Source organism: Salmo salar, chromosome ssa22 (genome assembly GCF_905237065.1).
Source record: "Salmo salar chromosome ssa22, Ssal_v3.1, whole genome shotgun sequence".
In the NCBI taxonomy this organism is placed as follows: Eukaryota; Metazoa; Chordata; class Actinopteri; order Salmoniformes; family Salmonidae; genus Salmo; species Salmo salar.
This window is the reverse complement of record NC_059463.1, coordinates 20,260,681-20,278,701: the sequence shown is the minus strand read 5'-3', so window position 1 is coordinate 20,278,701 and position 18,021 is coordinate 20,260,681. Positions and strand designations below refer to the sequence as shown.

The 18,021-nt window shown below is 41.5% G+C and overlaps 1 protein-coding gene across 24 annotated transcripts in view; it reads right to left on the bottom strand.

The window, feature by feature from the left end:
- LOC106582941 (calcium-dependent secretion activator 1) overlaps positions 1–16,222 on the bottom strand; it is a 184,403-nt gene extending 168,181 nt beyond the window's left edge. For 8 of the 24 annotated variants that reach the window (XM_045705159.1, XM_045705166.1, XM_045705162.1 and 5 more), the window contains exon 1: positions 15,204–16,221. In XM_045705159.1, coding sequence (XP_045561115.1) covers positions 15,204–15,542 — 339 coding nt within the window. In that variant the 5' untranslated portion in view covers positions 15,543–16,221. Of the gene's footprint in view, positions 1–15,203 lie in introns of all 24 variants that reach the window. The other 16 variants (XM_045705160.1, XM_045705176.1, XM_045705165.1 and 13 more) reach the window with 5 other exon arrangements.
- Between the last annotated feature and the right edge of the window lie 1,799 nt (positions 16,223–18,021).

The window sequence follows — 18,021 nt, the reverse complement described above, 5'->3', positions numbered from 1 at the left end:
CCCCCGGCTTGCGGCTCCAAGATTGCGAGTAAGGATTTTCACCTACATCAACTACTTAGGAAGGGAGCATGCTCAGGCAGCACTCGACAACCCTGAGTCCTACAAGCACTGCAAAATGCTGACTAGGGCTGTTTTTTTGGCTCAAAGAAAGGGAAGGCTTTCTCCTCTGTTAAAAAAATCATTGGGATCCCCAGAGTCCCTTCTACACACCCAGTGTATGGTAACGGGTGGTGCGTTTTTGAGAAGTGGTGTTACCAAGTACAGATCATTCCTTACCTATGTATCGAAGGTTTTATGCTTTCTGCAGGTCCTTTTTGAACAAGGGGAAGGTTTAGCCTCTATCTCGGCCTGCTATAGGCTTCGACAATAACACAGCAGGAACTTCCTCTGTTATGTCGTTTCATGAAGGGAGCATGTTGTTTCCGCTCAGTATCCAAGCCCTTAGCCCCATCTTCGGACCGGCCAATTGTGCTTAAGGCTATTTCACTGCAGCCTTTTTTGATATGAAAAGCGTGGAGATAATATATTTCCCGAGTGGCGCAGCGGTCTAAGGCACTGCATCCCAGTGCTAGATGTGTCACTACAGACCCTGGTTTGATCCTGGGCTATACCACAACCGGCTGTGATCGGGCAGCGCACAATTGGCCCAGTGTTGTCTGGGTTTGGCTGGGGTAGGCTGTGATTGTAAATAAGAATTTGTTCTTAACTGATTTGCCTAGTTAAATAAAGGAAAGAAAATCTCTCTTTCTTACTGTCTTACTAATGGCCCTTACATCTGCAATGAGCTGCACGTAGTGTTCACCATTCATGCCTACAACAGCCCCAGGGTTATCCAAGGTGACATTGTTACATAACACTGCCTTCATGCCTGAGGTCAATAAATATGTAATGTCTCACCTTAGAGATCTAGAGATCTAATGCGTCGCTACTTAAATGCATCGCCTTCTCCAATATTCTTTGGCAAAAACTCTGGTGGACATTCCTGCAGTCAGCATGCCAATTGCACTCTCCCTGTGGCATTGTGTTGTGTAACAAAACACTTACATTTTCAAGGGGGCTTTTATTGCCCCCAGCACAGGGTGCACAAGTGTAATGATCAGGCTGTTTAATCAGCTTCTTGATATGCCACACGTGTCAGGTGGACGGATTATCTTGGCAAATGAGAATAGGGTTATAAACAAAATTCTGCACAAAATTTGAGAGAAATAAGCTTTTTGTGCGTATGGTAAATTTCAGGGATTTTTAAATCAGCTAATGGAACCAAACTTTACATGTTGCATTTATACTTTTATTCCGTATATATATATTACTGTTTTCTACATTGTAAAATAATAGTGAAGACATCAAAACTATGAAATAACACGTATGGAGTCACGTAGTAACCAAAAAGTGTTAAACAGATCAAAATATATTTTATATTTTAAATTCTTCAAACTAGCCACCCTTTGCCTTGATGACAGCTTTGCACACTCTTGGCATTCTCTCAACCAGCTTCCCATGGAATGCTTTTCCAACAGTCTTGAAGGAGTTCCTACATATGCTGAGCACTTGTAGGCTGCTTTTCCTTCACTCTGCAGTCCAATTCATCCCAAACCATCTCAATTGGGTTGAGGTTGGGTGATTGTGGAGGCCAGGTCATCTGATGCAGCACTCCATCCCTCTCCTTCTTGGTCAAATAGGCCTTCCACAGCCTGGAGGTGTGTTGGGTCATTGTCCTGTTGAAAAACAAATTATAGTCCCACTAAGCGCAAACCAGATGTCGCCATCACATCTGGTTTGCGCCAATAAAAAGAAAAGATTAAGATGGGCAAAAGAACACAGACACTGGACAGAGGAACGCTGCCTAGAAGGCCAGCATCCCAGAGTCGCCTCTTCACTGTTGACATTGAGACTGGTGTTTTGCGGGTACTATTTAATGAAGCTGCCAGTTGAGGACTTGTGAGGCGTCTGTTTCTCAAACTAGACACTCTAATGTACTTGCCCTCTTGCTCAGTTGTGCACTGGGGCCTCCCACTCCTTTTTCTATTCTGGTTAGAGCCAGTTTGCACTGTTCTGTGAAGGGAGTAGTACACAGCGTTGCACGAGATCTTCAGTTTCTTGGCAATTTCTCGCATGGAACAGCCTTCATTTCTCTGAACAAGAATAGACTGACAAGTTTTAGAAGAAAGTCCTTTGTTTCTGGCCATTTTGAGCCTGTAATCGAACCCACAAATTCTGATGCTCCAGATACTCAACTAATCTAAAGAAGGCCAGTTTTATTGCTTCTTTAATCAAAACAACAGTTTTCAGCTATGCTAACTTAATTGCAAAAGGGTTTTCTAATGATCAATTAGCCTTTTAAAATTATAAACTTGGATTAGCTAACACAACGTGCCATTGGAACACAGGAGTGTGTTCGAGTGCCGCTTTCTGCGCATATAAAGTGAGGTCCAACCTACCATTTGGTACAAGGTGCAATGGTGGGTGAGTGACTTGGCATTTGCAATAAAGCACAAGGATGCATGATAAACAGAGTCCAGTCTCTGTAAGATGGAGGAGGCTGCATGCATATACAACAAGTCACCATAATCAATTACAGAGGGAAAAGTAGCATGAACAAGCTTCTTTCTAGCCATAGTTGGGAAGCAAGCCTTATTACAAAAATAAAAACCCAATTTCCATTTAAGCTTCCTCACAAGATTTTCCATACGAACTTTAAAGGACAACTTGTCATACAACCATATACCTAGGTATTTGTAGGATGACACTTTTTCAATGGATAAGCCACCAGATGTGACAATGCTAACCTTCTCTGGCTGAGTGCAAGCTCTGGTAAAGGTCATGAATTTCATTTTTTGTACATACAAGACTAGTTTGAGACCATAAAGGGAGCCCTGCAGTGACTGAAAAGCAGTCTGGAGCTCTTCAACAGCCTGAACCAGTGAAGGAGCACATGAATATATGACTGTATCATCTGCATATAGATGCAACTTTGCTGGTTGCATCCCATTTCCCGAATCCTTAATAAAAATTGAGAACAACACAGGAGCTAAAACGGAACACTGGGGCCCACCTCTATTAATCTCAAGAAAGCTAGACTTGTGATTGTCAGTATATACACATTGTGTTCTGTCAGAAAGATCGTTCCTAAACCAATTTACTGCCCCTTCACTGAGACCAATGTTACTGAGTCTAGCTAGCAACAACTCATGGTCAACTGAATCAAAAGCCTTTGATAAATCAACAAACAGAGCAGCACAATGTTGCTTTTATTAAGTGTATTTATGATGTCATTTGCCACTGCCATAGCTGCAGTTGTGGTGCTGTGCCCCGACCTAAAGCCAGACTGAACCCCGCTCAGTATGTTCTTTTAAATAAAGACGTTTTTTAACTGTGAGTTCACTAGGGATTCATAGACTTTGGCCAGGATAGGGAGTTTGGAGATAGGACGATAGTTATTAGTATCTGAGGGATCTCCACCCTTTAGCAGTGGGAGGACAAAAGCTGATTTCCAAATGCTGGGTATGGAATTGTTCAACAGACTTAAGTTGAAAGTGTGATCCACAGGTTCAGTAATAATAGCAGCTTCTACCTTTAAGAGGTAGGGATCCAGGTTATCTGGACCTGCAGACTTTTTAATGTCTATTGCCTTTAGTGCTTTAAAGACCTCAGCATAAGAAACAGGCTCAAAGGTAAAATGGTTCACGAGGGCCTATTTCATAAACTCAGCAAAAAAAGAACCGTCCCTTTTTCAGGACCCTGTCTTTCAAAGATAATTCGTAAAAATCCAAATAACTTCACAGATCTTCATTGTAAAGGGTTTAAACACTGTTTCCCAAGCGTGTTCAATGAACCATAAACAATTAATGCACCTGCACCTGTGGAACGGTCATTAAGACACTAACAGCTTACAGACGGTAAGCAATTAAGGTTACAGTTATGAAAACTTAGGACACTAAAGAGGCCTTTGTACTGACTCTGAAAAACACCAAAAGAAAGATGCCCAGGGTCCCTGCTCATCTGCGTAAACGTGCCTTAGGCATGCTGCAAGGAAGCATGAGGACTGCAGATGTGGCCAAGGCAATAAATTGCGATGTCAATACTGTGAGACGCCTAAGACAGAGCTACAAGAAGACAGGACGGACAGCTGATCGTCCTTGCAGTGGCAGACCACGTGTAACAACACCTGCACAGGATCGGTACATCCGAACATCACACCTGCGGGACAGGTACAGGATGGCAACAACTGCCTGAGTTACATCAGGAACACACAAACCCTCCATCAGTGCTCAGACTGTCCGCATTAGGATGAGAGAGGCTGGACTGAGGGCTTGTAGGCCTGTTGTAAGGCAGGTCCTCACCAGACATCACCGGCAACAACGTCGCCGATGGGCACAAACCCACCGTCGCTGGACCAGACAGGACTGACAAAAAGTGCTCTTCACTGACGAGTCGCGGTTTTGTCTCACCAGGGGTGATGGTCGGATTCACGTTTATCGTCGAAGGAATGAGTGTTACACCGAGGCCTGTACTCTGGAGCGGGATCAATTTGGATGTGGAGGGTCCGTCATGGTCTGGGGCGGTGTGTCACAGCATCATCGGACTGAGCTTGTTGTCATTGCAATCAATCTCAACGATGTGCGTTACAGGGAAAACATCCTCCTCCCTCATGTGGTACCCTTCCTGCAGGCTCATCCTGACATGACCCTCCAGCATGACAATGCCACCAGCCATACTGCTCGTTCTGTGCGTGATTTCCTGCAAGACAGGAATATCAGTGTTCTGCCATGGCCAGCGAAGAGCCCGGATCTCAATCCCATTGAGCACGTCTGGGACCTGTTGGATTGGAGGGTGAGGGCTAGGGCCATTCCCCCCAGAAATGTCCGGGAACTTGCAGGTGCCTTGGTGGAAGAGTGGGGTAACATCTCACAGCAAGAACTGGCAAATCTGGTGGAGTTCATGAGGAGGAGATGCACTGCAGTACTTAATGCAGTTGGTGGCCAAACCAGATACTGACTGTTATTTTTGATTTCGACCCCCCCTTTGTTCAGGGACACATTATTCAATTTCTGTTAGTCACATGACTGTGGAAGTTGTTCAGTTTATGTCTCAGTTGTTGAATTTGTTATGTTCATTCAAATATTTACACATGTTAAGTTTGCTGGAAATAAATGTAGTTGACAGTGAGAGGATGTTTATTTTTTTGCTGAGTTTAGTTTACTGTAACAGAGCTTACATTAGAGGGCTGGGCACCACCATTATCAAACACTGAACCAGCAGATATGAAGTGCTTGTTAAAAACCGCTACAATATCGGCTACATCCTTTACATTTAAGAGGTTTTATAAACATTCCTAGGAGGACTCACAGCTGTAATCGATGCCAAAGGTGTTTCTAACATGTATTGACTCAGAGAGATGAGTACTTATGCAACGACTATATTTTAGTTATTACATTTTGATAAATATTTTTATTTTAAATTGAATTTTTCTTCCACATTGGCATTACAGAGTATTTTGTGTAGACTTGACAAACAATGACAATTAAATCAATTTTAAAACCTCTTAAATGTAAAGTCCCCATATTTGGGGACCCTATTAGATTTTTTTATTCAATTCAGTCTTGTATGAGAATGGTAGTCCCTATCTGCAAAAGCAGTGTGTCTGTGGAAAGCTGAGTATCTTGGCTATTGATTGGTGCCTTCAAATCTTTTGTATGACTTACTACCATATATGGGCATACGAATATATCAGGGCAGGCCGATAACCTCATTTCAAGATGGCTGCTACCAACATTCCTTAGCGTTGTGAAGCATAAACAAAATAAACACGGAATACGTTGATACACACTGAAAGCCAGGACTCCACAGATCATGAGGATATATTATTTGTCTGCCTGTGACCTACCATTATTGATCACCAGCCCAAAATGTTTATTTTACACAACATTTTCATCAAACAGCAAACATCTTACAAGGTAAGCTTCGATTTGGTCTGTGTTTGAGCTATAGGTATCAAATGAATCCTTAGGTTGTTAGGAACAAATCTAGCCTATTGCCAATGTTATCTGATGATGTATGACTTAATGGTAACATTGAATGTCCACCGAGTGACTAAAATATGTTGCCTGCTTACGCGCTGTAGGCATCCATATCCCCTGTATGTCACCCGACACCACCACAATGTTTGAGAGAAGTTGGTGATGTAGAAATGTTGTTTTTATAGTGAACAATAACTACTTTTAGGCACATCCAGTGTGCAAAAACAATGCAATTACCACATTTGGAAACTTTGGAGAGGTTGAAAGTACACTTGAATGTACTCTGGATACCCCATAACACCACCACAATGTTTGAGTGAGGTTGATATGGTAGAAATGTTGTTTTTATACTGAACAAATAGCATTTAGGAATTGCAAATATGTAATAGCACTGGAATGATCTAATTTACAGACATATGTAACTTTGGAGAGGTATAGGGACACTTGGAAACGTCCCGTGACCACACCTGACACCACTTACTAAAACATCTGCCCATTTCCAGTTGTTAGGTCTATCAGGCCCATTTTTCTCTGATATTGTTCACATGTTGTGGAATCCATCTGATGTGTTTCCAGCTCTAGTCATCAATAATTCACTTATTGCTTGTCAATGAAAGATGACTTTCAAAATAAAAAATAACAAAAAAAACTGTTATTTTGTGTGTGCTTGATCTTGTGTATTCTGAACTATGTAACTCTGAACTTCTGATCATTTCCTCATAATCTTCCAGGTGTCTTCTTTCCAAATATACCAAGCATTTGCATGACAGAATCATGTAATTACACATGAATAGCAGTTACTTTTGGTAATGTCTATTTAAGCAGAAATCTACATTTTGCCATTACATTTATTAATCCCACTTTTTAACCCAATAAAATGTGAAGAAATCCAAGGGGTCAGAATACTTTTTCAAGGCAATGTATATCCAAAACCTATGGTAACATGGCATGACAACTATCATACATTAGGAGTTAGCAAGACAGCTTAAACAAATCTAGGACCAGGCTAGAGCATTTCTACAACCTGCACCTGCTACCTCCACCAGCATCAACCTAGGAGTATTAGGGAAGAACCAGTTCAGCTGCTTCTCTGCCAGTTGATATTCACCTGCCTGTCCGTGTGTGTGTGTGTGTGTGTGTGTGTGTGTGTGTGTGTGTGTGTGTGTGTGTGTGTGTGTGTGTCTCATACTCTTCATCCTCAAATTCAAGTAGCTCCTCATCAAAAGCATCTTCCTCCAAGAAGTCCATGACCTTATGGTCCTCCTCATCATGTTGCAGGCCTTCCTCAGCGATGATAGTCTTGTAAACCCAACCTTAGGCAAAAGCAGTGACTAGGGTCTAGTTTCAATAATGGACTATTTCGGCATAGATAAACTACATCACTGCCAGTGGAGGCTCCTCGGAGGAGGCAGGGTAAGACCATCTTCCTCAGTGAATTTCATAAAAATACAAAAACATGAAAAAAGTTATCCTTTTTAGCTAAAACTATTGTAAATATATTCACGTCACCAAATAATTGATTAAAACACACTATATTGCAATAAAGGTCTACAATAGCCTCAACAGCATTCTGTAGAGTAGCACCATGGTGTAGCCAGAGGACAGCTAGTTTCCATCCTTCATTGGGTAGATTGACTTCAATACAAAACCTAAGAGGCTTATGGTTCTCACCCCCTCCATAGACTTACACAGTAATTATGACAACTTCTGGAGGACGTCCTCCAACCTATCAGAGCTCTACCAGCATGAACTGACATGTTGTTCAGACAATCAAAGGATCAGAGAATCAATTTAGTACTGAAAGCATAAGCTACAGCTAGCTAGCACTGTAGTGCACAAAATGTGATGCGTAGTTGACTCAAAGAGAGAGAAAGACAATAGTTGAACAGTTTTGAACAAATGTATTTATTTAAAAATGAAGGAGAAGCAAGTGAGAGAGAGAGCTATATTTAGTTGTATTTTTTCACTTTCACTTAGCTAGAAAATGCAGCTAGCTAGTTTAGCCTAATCAAACACCCGGCTCAAACAGAGAGGGATGCTATGTTAGCTAGCTGCCTATGACTATCCAACACTGGAACTTTTCCGAGTCAAGGTAAGCTTTTGGTTTTATTAATGTATTTCTACTGGGGCCCATTGGTGTAGGTGCTAAACTGCTTTCTGCCTGCTGTACACTGTACTGCATGATTGTAGCAGCTTTACTAACACATTAGTTCTAGTAGCTATGACGTTAATATGCTGACAACGATGTAGGCTGTGTGTAGTGGTTAGCGGTTATGATATGAAGGTTTGGGTTGGAAAGTTTTTTTTGTCTGGTCACAGACAGCTGAAGTCAGACAGAAGTCCACAAGCAAAGGGAAAAAGTGAGAGAAGGAGAGTGCGTAGATGCGAAAAGTAATTACATTGATCAAAGGGATCATGCTGTTTGTATGTGGCTGCTATGAAAGTGAACTGTGTTTGCGTTTGATCAGAGGTGTATTCATTCCGCCGATTCTGTTGAGAAACATTTTGCAAACGGAACGAAACGGAGAAAAACATACAGTACCTGAATTTGTCCAATAGAAACTCTCGTTTGCAACTGTTGAACTAATGATTACACCCGAGATCAGCTAGATGCAGGCAAGAGTGTACAAGGTAGTATTACATTTGTCAATGTCTGTCATCTTGATTACTCAAATTTCTCTCGACCTGTGCGCCTATGTTGTGAACTTTGATTTATAGGCTAGGTTGTAGCAACCTCATGGTGGGTATAAGAAAAAGAAATTGTATCATGTAGTAAACTAAACCTATCAATGTTACATTGAGCTGGGTGAATGGAATATGAATGACAGTCATCCATTATGCTGCAATAGAAATAAGGCCATGCTCATCTAAAACGTCACCAACCGCCACTGTTCACTGCCTACATAAAAAAATATATATATATTTTTCAATACATCTGGGGACTCCCAATAAATCACGATGCAGACATGCCAGAACGTTGCGATTCAAAACCACAGTTTGCAGGCAAAACCTTTGCAGTGGTTTTAGTTAAGCTAGGTGATGCAAACAAGCACTTGCGAAAAGATAAACTCTGTGATCTCCATCTTGCTAGCTACTATTTTGTATTTTATTCAAGCGGTTAAAGTAGTAACGTAGGCAGTGACGTAGTTCCTCTATGCCAAAAGAGTCCATCATTGAAACCACACCCTAGTCACTGATTTTGCAAAGTGTCGGATTTACGAGACTACAGCGACTACCTTTTAAGAAAGGAGTTAATGGAAGGGAATTGTATCTACAAGTTACAGTATCAACCTGTTTCCAAGGTGACAAAGTTACTTTTTACAAAGTACACTTTTTTTATGCTGAGCAACAAATTCTAGAAAAATTGCCTGTTGATTGCTACAACTGTACTAAAATTCACCAGCTAAAAAACTGTCACAAAGGTTGCCTGCCCTGTACTCAACCTGCTTCCAGCCAAACCAAGCACGGGCAATGCAGACACAAGATACAGTGGCTTACGAAAGTATTACACCCCTTGGCATTTTTCCTATTTTGTTGCCTTACAACCTGGAATTAAAATGTATTTTTTTTTTTTTTTGGGGGGGGGTGTATCATTTGATTTACACAACATGCCTACCACTTTGAGGATGCAAAATATTTTTTATTGTGAAACAAATAAGAAATAAGACCAAAAAAAAACAGAAAACTTGATCGTGCATAACTATTCACCCACCCAAAGTCAGTAGAGCCACCTTTTGCAGCAATTACAGCTGCAAGTCTTGGGGTATGTCTCTATAAGCTTGGCACATCTAGCCACTGGGATTTTTGTCCATTCTTCAAGGCAAAACTGCTCCAGCTCCTTCAAGTTGGATGGGTTCCGCTGGTGTACAGCAATCTTTAAGTCATACCACAGATTCTCAATTGTATTGAGGTCTGGGCTTTGACTAGGCCATTCCAAGACATTTCAATGATTCCCCTTAAACCACTCGAGTGTAGCTTTAGCAGTATGCTTAGGGCCATTGTGCTGCTTGAAGGTGGACAAATCCTCAAATCTCTGGAAGACTGAAACAGGTTTCCCTCAAGAAAGCGGCATCCAACATTCCTTCAATTCTGACCAGTTTCCCAGTCTCTGCAGATGAAAGACATCCCCACAGCATGACGCTGCCACCACCATGCTTCATTGTGGGGATGCTTTTCTCAGGGTGATGAGAGGTGTTGGGTTTGCGCCAGACATAGCACTTTCCTTGATGGCCAAAAAGCTCAATTGTAGTCTCATCTGACCAGAGTACCTTCTTCCATATGTTTGGGGAGTCTCCCACATGCCTTTTGGCGAATACCAAACGTGTTTGCAAATTTTTTTCTTTAAGCAATGCCTTTAATCTGGCCACTCTTCCATAAAGTCCAGCTCTGTGGAGTGTACAGCTTAAAGTGGTCCTATGGACAGATACTCCAATCTCCGCTGTGGAACTTTGCAGTTCCTTCAGGGCTATCTTTGGTCTCTTCGTTGCCTCTCTGATTAATGCCCTCATTGCCTGGTCCGTGAGTTTTGGTGGGCGGCCCTCTCTTGGCAGGTTTGTTGTGGTGCCATATTCTTTCAATGTTTTAATCATGGATTTAATGGTGCTCTGTGGGATGTTCAAAGTTTCTGATATTTTTTTAGAATCCAACCCTGATCTGTACTTCTCCACAACTTTGTCCCTGACCTGTTTGGAAAGCTCCTTGGTCTTCATGGTGCCGCTTGCTTGGTGGTGCCCCTTGCTTAGTGGTGTTGCAGACTCTGGGGCCTTTCAGAACAGGTGTATATATAATGAGATCATGTGACAGATCATGTGACACTTAGTTAAATAAAGTCCACCTGTGTGCAATCTAATTATGTGACTTCTGAAGGTAATTGGTTGCACCAGATCTTATTTAGTGGCTTCATAGCAAAGGGGGTGAATACATATGCGCACACCACTTTTCAGTTTTTTATTTCTTTTTCTTTTTTGAAACAAGTTATTTTTTTCATTTCACTTCACCAATTTGGACTATTTTGTGTACGTCCATTACATGAAATCCAAATAAAAATCAATTTAAATTACAGGTTGTAATGCAACAAAATAGGAAAAACGCCAAGGGGGATGAATACTTTTGCAAGGCACTGTAACTAGCTAGATTTGACAAACATTTAACGCCATAATAACCAGCTAGCTGGATGTGAATGGTATTCATCTAGCTAGCCACCTAGTTGAATATGCAAACAACGTCCTTAACTAATTGTGTAACGTTAATCAAAACTAGCTAGCTAGCCAATTTAGCTAATAAAATCCAGTTTGTACCACTGACTCATGTGATTTGATTAGCATTAGAACCACAGTGAATATTTTTGGCAGGGAACATAAAAAAGGTACAATAATGACCATGATGAGTGTTACGTACACCTCTAGAGAAGAAAGTAAATGTCAAAGCTCCCTCTCCTAACTTACCTGCCTACCCACTACTTACCTAACTTAGCACCACCTGGTGCGCTAACCAAAATACAGGGGGTGGTCCGCCCAGGTCTTACCTAGTGTGCATAGACAGTGAATACTACGGTTATGTATGCCCACGGGCCTCTTGCCTAAGCACTCCCTAGGTGCTTCCCCCTGGGAACAAATGAATAATACAAACAATGTCAATAATCCAAAAAAACTGTGTCCTATTGACAAACACAGGACATACTAATAAGCTCTCTCTCAGCAACAACCCACATAGGATCATACCAATCAGCTCTCTCAGCAACAACTACAGAACATAGCCATCATCTCTCGCTCAGCAACAACCAACACAGGACACACTAATCATCCTCAGCTCTTTCTAAGAAACAACCAACATAGGCTATCACCCTCAGCTCTCTCCTAACAAAGGAACACTGGCTTTTCTAGCTTCTGAAGGAGTCTGTAATTACAGACAGCTGTATCCTTTGACGAGAGGGCGGGGTCAGCTCCAATTAGCAATGGGGCCGACCAATCAGCTGCTTGGGGGAATTTCAGGAATCCATCCTGAAACACACACATAACAAAACCACAACACAGAAACTGGGGAACGTAACAATGATTATCTAAGCTTATATAACGCATGTGCAATCAACGTTAACCTACAGCTGCCGGTCAGCTAGCTAGCTAGCTAACCAATATGCTGCTGACTATCTAGCTAACAATATAGCTAGCAAAGCAAATGACTTCATACAGGTGAACATAAAATGTATGCACATGTAGCTAGCCACTGTACCATAACGTTAGTCTCTTACCTGTGTATGGATGAATGATTCATGGCAGAAGTCTGAAAGTGAAACATTCTCACTCAGCATTAACTTTTTTCAGACTTTCGTGATTGAGCACTGTGTCGTCGATGGACCAGGTGAATTCAGGGCAACACATTATTGAAATACGTTGTTTCATTTTGCATGTTGTCCATGATGAAAATATGAGTAATCCAAAGATCTGTCATTATTCAAATACCCACACTATAACGTGTAGCTAGCTAGCTATTAGCCTAGGGCAGGACATGTTTTTTTTTACAGAAGAAGCCACTCTCTCGTTCTAGCGTAGGAGGGTACGTATGCAAATACAATATGAATATTCAAATACAACATTAATGATCATTTGTCCATTAAAATCAGATCGCCGTGTGACATGCAGCGGCCAAAAACTCCATCCCACCCAAACAGACAAAAATTCCAGGCGATTTTTTTCACGTAAATCTCGTTTTTGACTGCACTGGGCCTTTAATTAAGGAAAACAATGTTGGAAATAAACATCATTATGTTGCTGTCCAGAGTCACATTTATTTATTTTCCAAGCTATAGACATCGTTACAGTTGTTGGTTAGCTCGCTAGCAGATTTGAGCCATAGACGTGACATCAGTCAAAACAAGACATGGTATCAAGAACAAGATAAAACTAGCTGAAACGAGTCACCTACCATTCCCCACATGGCAGCTTCTTGTCATTGTTGATTGCTATCTGGCCATCCAGAATCACAACACACGGACTGATGCCCCATTGAATCGCGCGCATCGTTTTCGTGATGTTGTCAGCTAACCAGTCTATAGCACACAATATTTTACATACAGCAGGTTTTTAAAGGACCAAAGAGTTTGGTCTGCTTTGTGTTTTCATTTTTGCCATGGAAATTCGAGTATCACAATATTCCGAGACTGGCATTGTCACAAACCTGTCCAGTACACTGTTAACGGAAAACTGTAAATTATATGGTTTTTTATATGTTTTTTTTTTTTGTATTATAATCAGTACAAAACTTTTTACTGCAGCATACTGTAAAGGATGGGGCATTGTGAGAAAAGGTTGTAGGCGGGGAAATAATTGTTGTATTTTGAATGATACTGTAATTCCATCCCACAGAATATTTTTATTTTACCAGGCAAGTCAGTTAAGAACAAATTCTTATTTTCAATGACAGCGGGTTAACTGCCTTGTTCAGGGGCAGAATGACTGATTTTTACCTTGTCAGCTCAGGGATTTGATCTTGCAACCCTTTCAGTTACTAGTCCAATTCTCTAACCATTAGGCTACCTGCAGGCCCAGAATACAGTACTGTACTGTATTTTTGGAGCAAAAAAAATATTTTGACTACTAGTGAGGGCATGGTATTGTTGTTTCTGTCTCATTAACATACATATTAACATAGGAGTGCCTTGTAAGAAGCTATATTTGTTGCACCCGTGAGTGAGAATGCTGTACCAATTTAACTACTATGTGGTTATAATGCCCCACCAATTAAACATGTTTAGGGGAAAGATTGGAGTAGCAGCAAGTCCTGACCCTTAAATGGTTGAGCATTTTTCTATATCCTTTTGGTCTGTTTTGCTGTGTAGTCGCTGCCAGTTTGGAAGCCTTTAAGGCCTTTAGCAGTGCAAGTGATATAAAACACAAAATATTCATTAATATGCTCTAATGTTTCTAAACACTTTACTTACCAGCCAACCTGCTTGCACCAATCCCTTGTAGTTACAGTAAAATACTGTGAAATACAAACCCCTCCCCTCAACGATTTTAATTAATTAATTCATCCATTCATTCATTCAATAATTAATTCATTCCGATTATGGTGGCATTTACTTTTTTTACAGTATAATACAGTACGTTTTATGGCTTTGTACTGTGTCATTACACAGTACTTACTTTAATACGGTATTTATATTAGGCTCCTGAGTGGGCTCCCGAGTGGTGCAGCAGTCTAAGGCACTGCATCTCAGTGTAAGAGGTATCACTACAGTGCCTGGTTCGAATCCAGGCGATATCACATCTGGCCGTGATTGGGAGTCCCATAGGGCGGTGCACAATTGGCCCAGCGTCGTCTGGGTTTGGCTGGGGTAGGCTGTCATTGTAAATAAAAATGTGTTCTTAACTGACTTGCCTAGTTAAATAAAAGTTAAAAAATGATATTGAAGTTGGTGTGCTGTAATATGAAATACAGAATCTTACTTGCCACCGAGCTGCCTGTAAGCTACTGTCAAAGTCACGATAACCGCTTTACAGTGTATGTAAATGAGTCTTGTTAATGGTGTGACTGTAATGTCTCTTGGAGCTGGGCACAGAAACAACAACAAAGCAGGCACCCCGCCTCTCATTTCGTAAACAGCTAAGGGATGGGGCTGGAAAAATGTAACCACTCTCAAATTCAAAAACACAACTATGGATGAAAGGACTGACCAACCATTAGATCAAATGTATAGTTTTAACCATGTTTTGAGGATATACAGTGTTTGTTTACATTTACAGTGTTTACAAAGATAGGAGTAAAACAAGCTTATATTTTGGATTCTGATGGGGTTAGACAGCTAAAGAAATGTATAAGTGATATTCTTCAAGAATCAATGGGTATGCCTATATATCATTAATTTAAAAGGATGGAGCAATCACAGATTTTCCCTTTGAGGAACCTATGTGACAGTGCAACTGGTCACTGACTAGTTTTGTTGTAATTGAAATATGCCTTTCCTGGATCTACTGTCTTTCCAACCCCAGATGAGTGTTTGAATTGTGCATGTGTGGTTGGCTCTGTTCTAATAATGACTTATGTACCATTCCAAACCCAGAGGGCAGACAACTAGTTTCACGAGATACTATATATATATATATATATATATATATATAGGAAGCTTTTTAAAAAGTAATTCAAATTAATTTGTCACTGTTGTGAGTGTATTATTTACAGTGGTCTTACCTTCTGTTGTCGTCTGGCCATGTCAGTGGGTTGCTTGGCATTAAAAGGGTAGGCAATGCAGCGCATCACAAAGACATAGAGCTGGAGCCTCTTCTTTCGCTCTTCCTCCTCCCTCTGCATCTTTTCCAGATCATCTTTTTCCTTCTCGCTTGCCGCCGAGGGGCTGGGGCTGGACGGACAAGCGCTGCTTCCCCGGCTCGAGGGCTGGAGCCCACCAGAACTCTCGGTGGTCCGGCTGGGTGACACCCGTGCTCCCCCGGTCTTTGGTGCCATCACCTCTTTGCCTTCTTCTTCCACTATCTCATCCGCTTCCTCCTCACTGGAAGATGGGTCCAACATGTTGTTGGTCTTGGGTGGAGACTATCTAGACAGGGGAGGAAGCGTAGACCGATGTGTCTCAGTGCCACGGGAGGTTTTTATCGAAGAACGACTGCGTTCAGAGACAGGCTATCTGTGTTGCGTTGGCAACGCCAGTGGGGTAAAAAGTAGAAAAAATCCAGATAAACTATATTTAAAACAGGAAATTTCAGTTGAGGAGAGGAATTACGAAAGCGCGTTGATGTTGAACGAGAGTAGCTAGTCAAACTGTTCGCACAAAAAGCTATTGAAAAATTGTAGTTGCTTAGGTTACCCGTTTTCAGCGTTTTAACTCTCCAGTCGCCGTCGGGGATTTGCCAGGATGCTATCTATGAGAACGGGAAGGAGTCGGATGAAAGATAGAAAGAACGAACAACCATCGACTTTCACTTATTTTCCTGATGCGATTTGTCAATAGAAAACTATCGATGGCCGCTTCCTGCTAAGCAACGCGCAGATTGGGGAGATGCCACTGGAAGATACCGGGAATTGACCGTCGTTCTGAATCAGAAAGCAAATTATAGCGGGGGGTGGAGGTGCAGTTGACGCTGTTGCTGCGACAACCGATTCACTCCATCCACCTGATGATCTGAGACTCGGATGTGCATCTCCAACGGAGATTTCACCAAATAACCCTATTTCAACATCATTATTTCTTTATTCATCCTATTCCGATTTAAATCCGACAATATCATTGATCCACGTTATCCATTTATCCCTAACACGTGCAATAGTCAGGCTAGAAGTGCATGATTTCATTGACTATTAATTAAATGTTTTTGTTTATGATGGTGCCAATGTTGTATGGTAGCCTAGGCCTTATATAGCCTTGACTTGTCCCTTCTTATTAATAATTAATTATGTAGCCTAGGTAATAGGTTATGCATCAGAATTATTATTATTAATGTTTTTTTTATGCATCAGAATTAATGTATAATTCATCAATACTGACAGCATAATATCAGTCCTGGAGCCTCTTTCCATGACTGGTCCTGGGATAATTCCAATCCAACACAGGATAGCTATAATTTCTGTTTAGAGAGGGTGTGGGCCTATATAGCCTACTTAATAAAAAAAACAATAAAGTGTAGCCTTATGGCCACGTCCCATCCTTCCAAAGACAGTGCCAACAATTTACCCTTATGGCCAAGGCTTCTGTGGCTTTTTACTGTAAATCACAGACAGTGTCACCAGCAAAGCACCCCCACACCATCACACCTCCTCCTCTATGCTTCACGGTGGGAACCACACATGCGGAGATCATCTGTTCACCTACTAGGCGTCTCATCAAAGACATGGTGTTTGGAACCAAAAATCGCAAATTTGGACTCATCAGACCTAAGGACAGATTTCCACAGGTCTAATGTCCATTGCTTGTGTTTCTTGGCCCAAGAAAGTCTCTTCTTCTCATTTGTGTCCTTTAGTAGTGGTTTCTTTGCAGCAATTCGACCATGAAGGCCTGATTCACATAGTCTCCTCTGAAAAGTTGATGTTGAGATGTGTCTGTTACTTGAACTCTGTGAAGCATTTATTTGGGCTGCAATTTCTGAGGCTGGTAACTCTAACACGGAACCCAAACCGGCTGCGAGCGTGCGGCATCGTGCATACATTTATTTTGTCCCCCCACAACAAACGCGATCACGACACGCAGGTTAAAATATCAAAACAAACTCTGAACCAATTACATTAATTTGGGGACAGGTCGAAAAGCATTAAACATGTATGGCAATTTAGCTAGCTTGCTTGCACATGCTAGCTAATTTGTCCTATTTAGCTAGCTTGCACATGCTAGCTAATTTTTCCTGGGATATAAACATTGAGTTGTTAAGGTCCTCTACTCCAACAATTAATCCACACATAAAACGGTCAACCGAATCGTTTCTAGTCATCTCTCCTCCTTCCAGGTTTTTACATCTTTGAACTTATATGGTGATTGGCATCTAAACTTTCATAGTATTACCACGACGACCGGCAAAACAGTTCGTCTTTCAATCACCCACATGGGTATAACCAATGAGGAGATGGCACGTGGGTGCCTGCTTCTATAAACCAATGAGGAGATGGGAGAGGCAGGACTTGCAGCGTGATCTGCGTCAGAAATAGGAATGACTTCTATTTTAGCCCTTGGCAACGCAGACGCTCGTTGGCGCTCGTGAGCAGTGTGGGTGCAATAATTGAATAACATGGATTTCTACATTTATTTTGCAATACTTGCGCACGCGACGTGTCCGTTCTGGTCAGCATGTTATGAACGTATCCTCTGTGGTGGTCCTCATGAGAGCAAGTTTCATCATAGCGCTTGATGGTTTTCGTGACTGCACTTGAAGAAACTTTCAACGTTCTTGAAATGTTCCGGTTTTGACTGACCTTCATGTCTAAAAGTAAAGATGGACTGTCGTTTCCCTTTGCTTATTTGAGCTGTTCTTGCCATAATATGGACTTGGTCTTTTACCAAATAGGG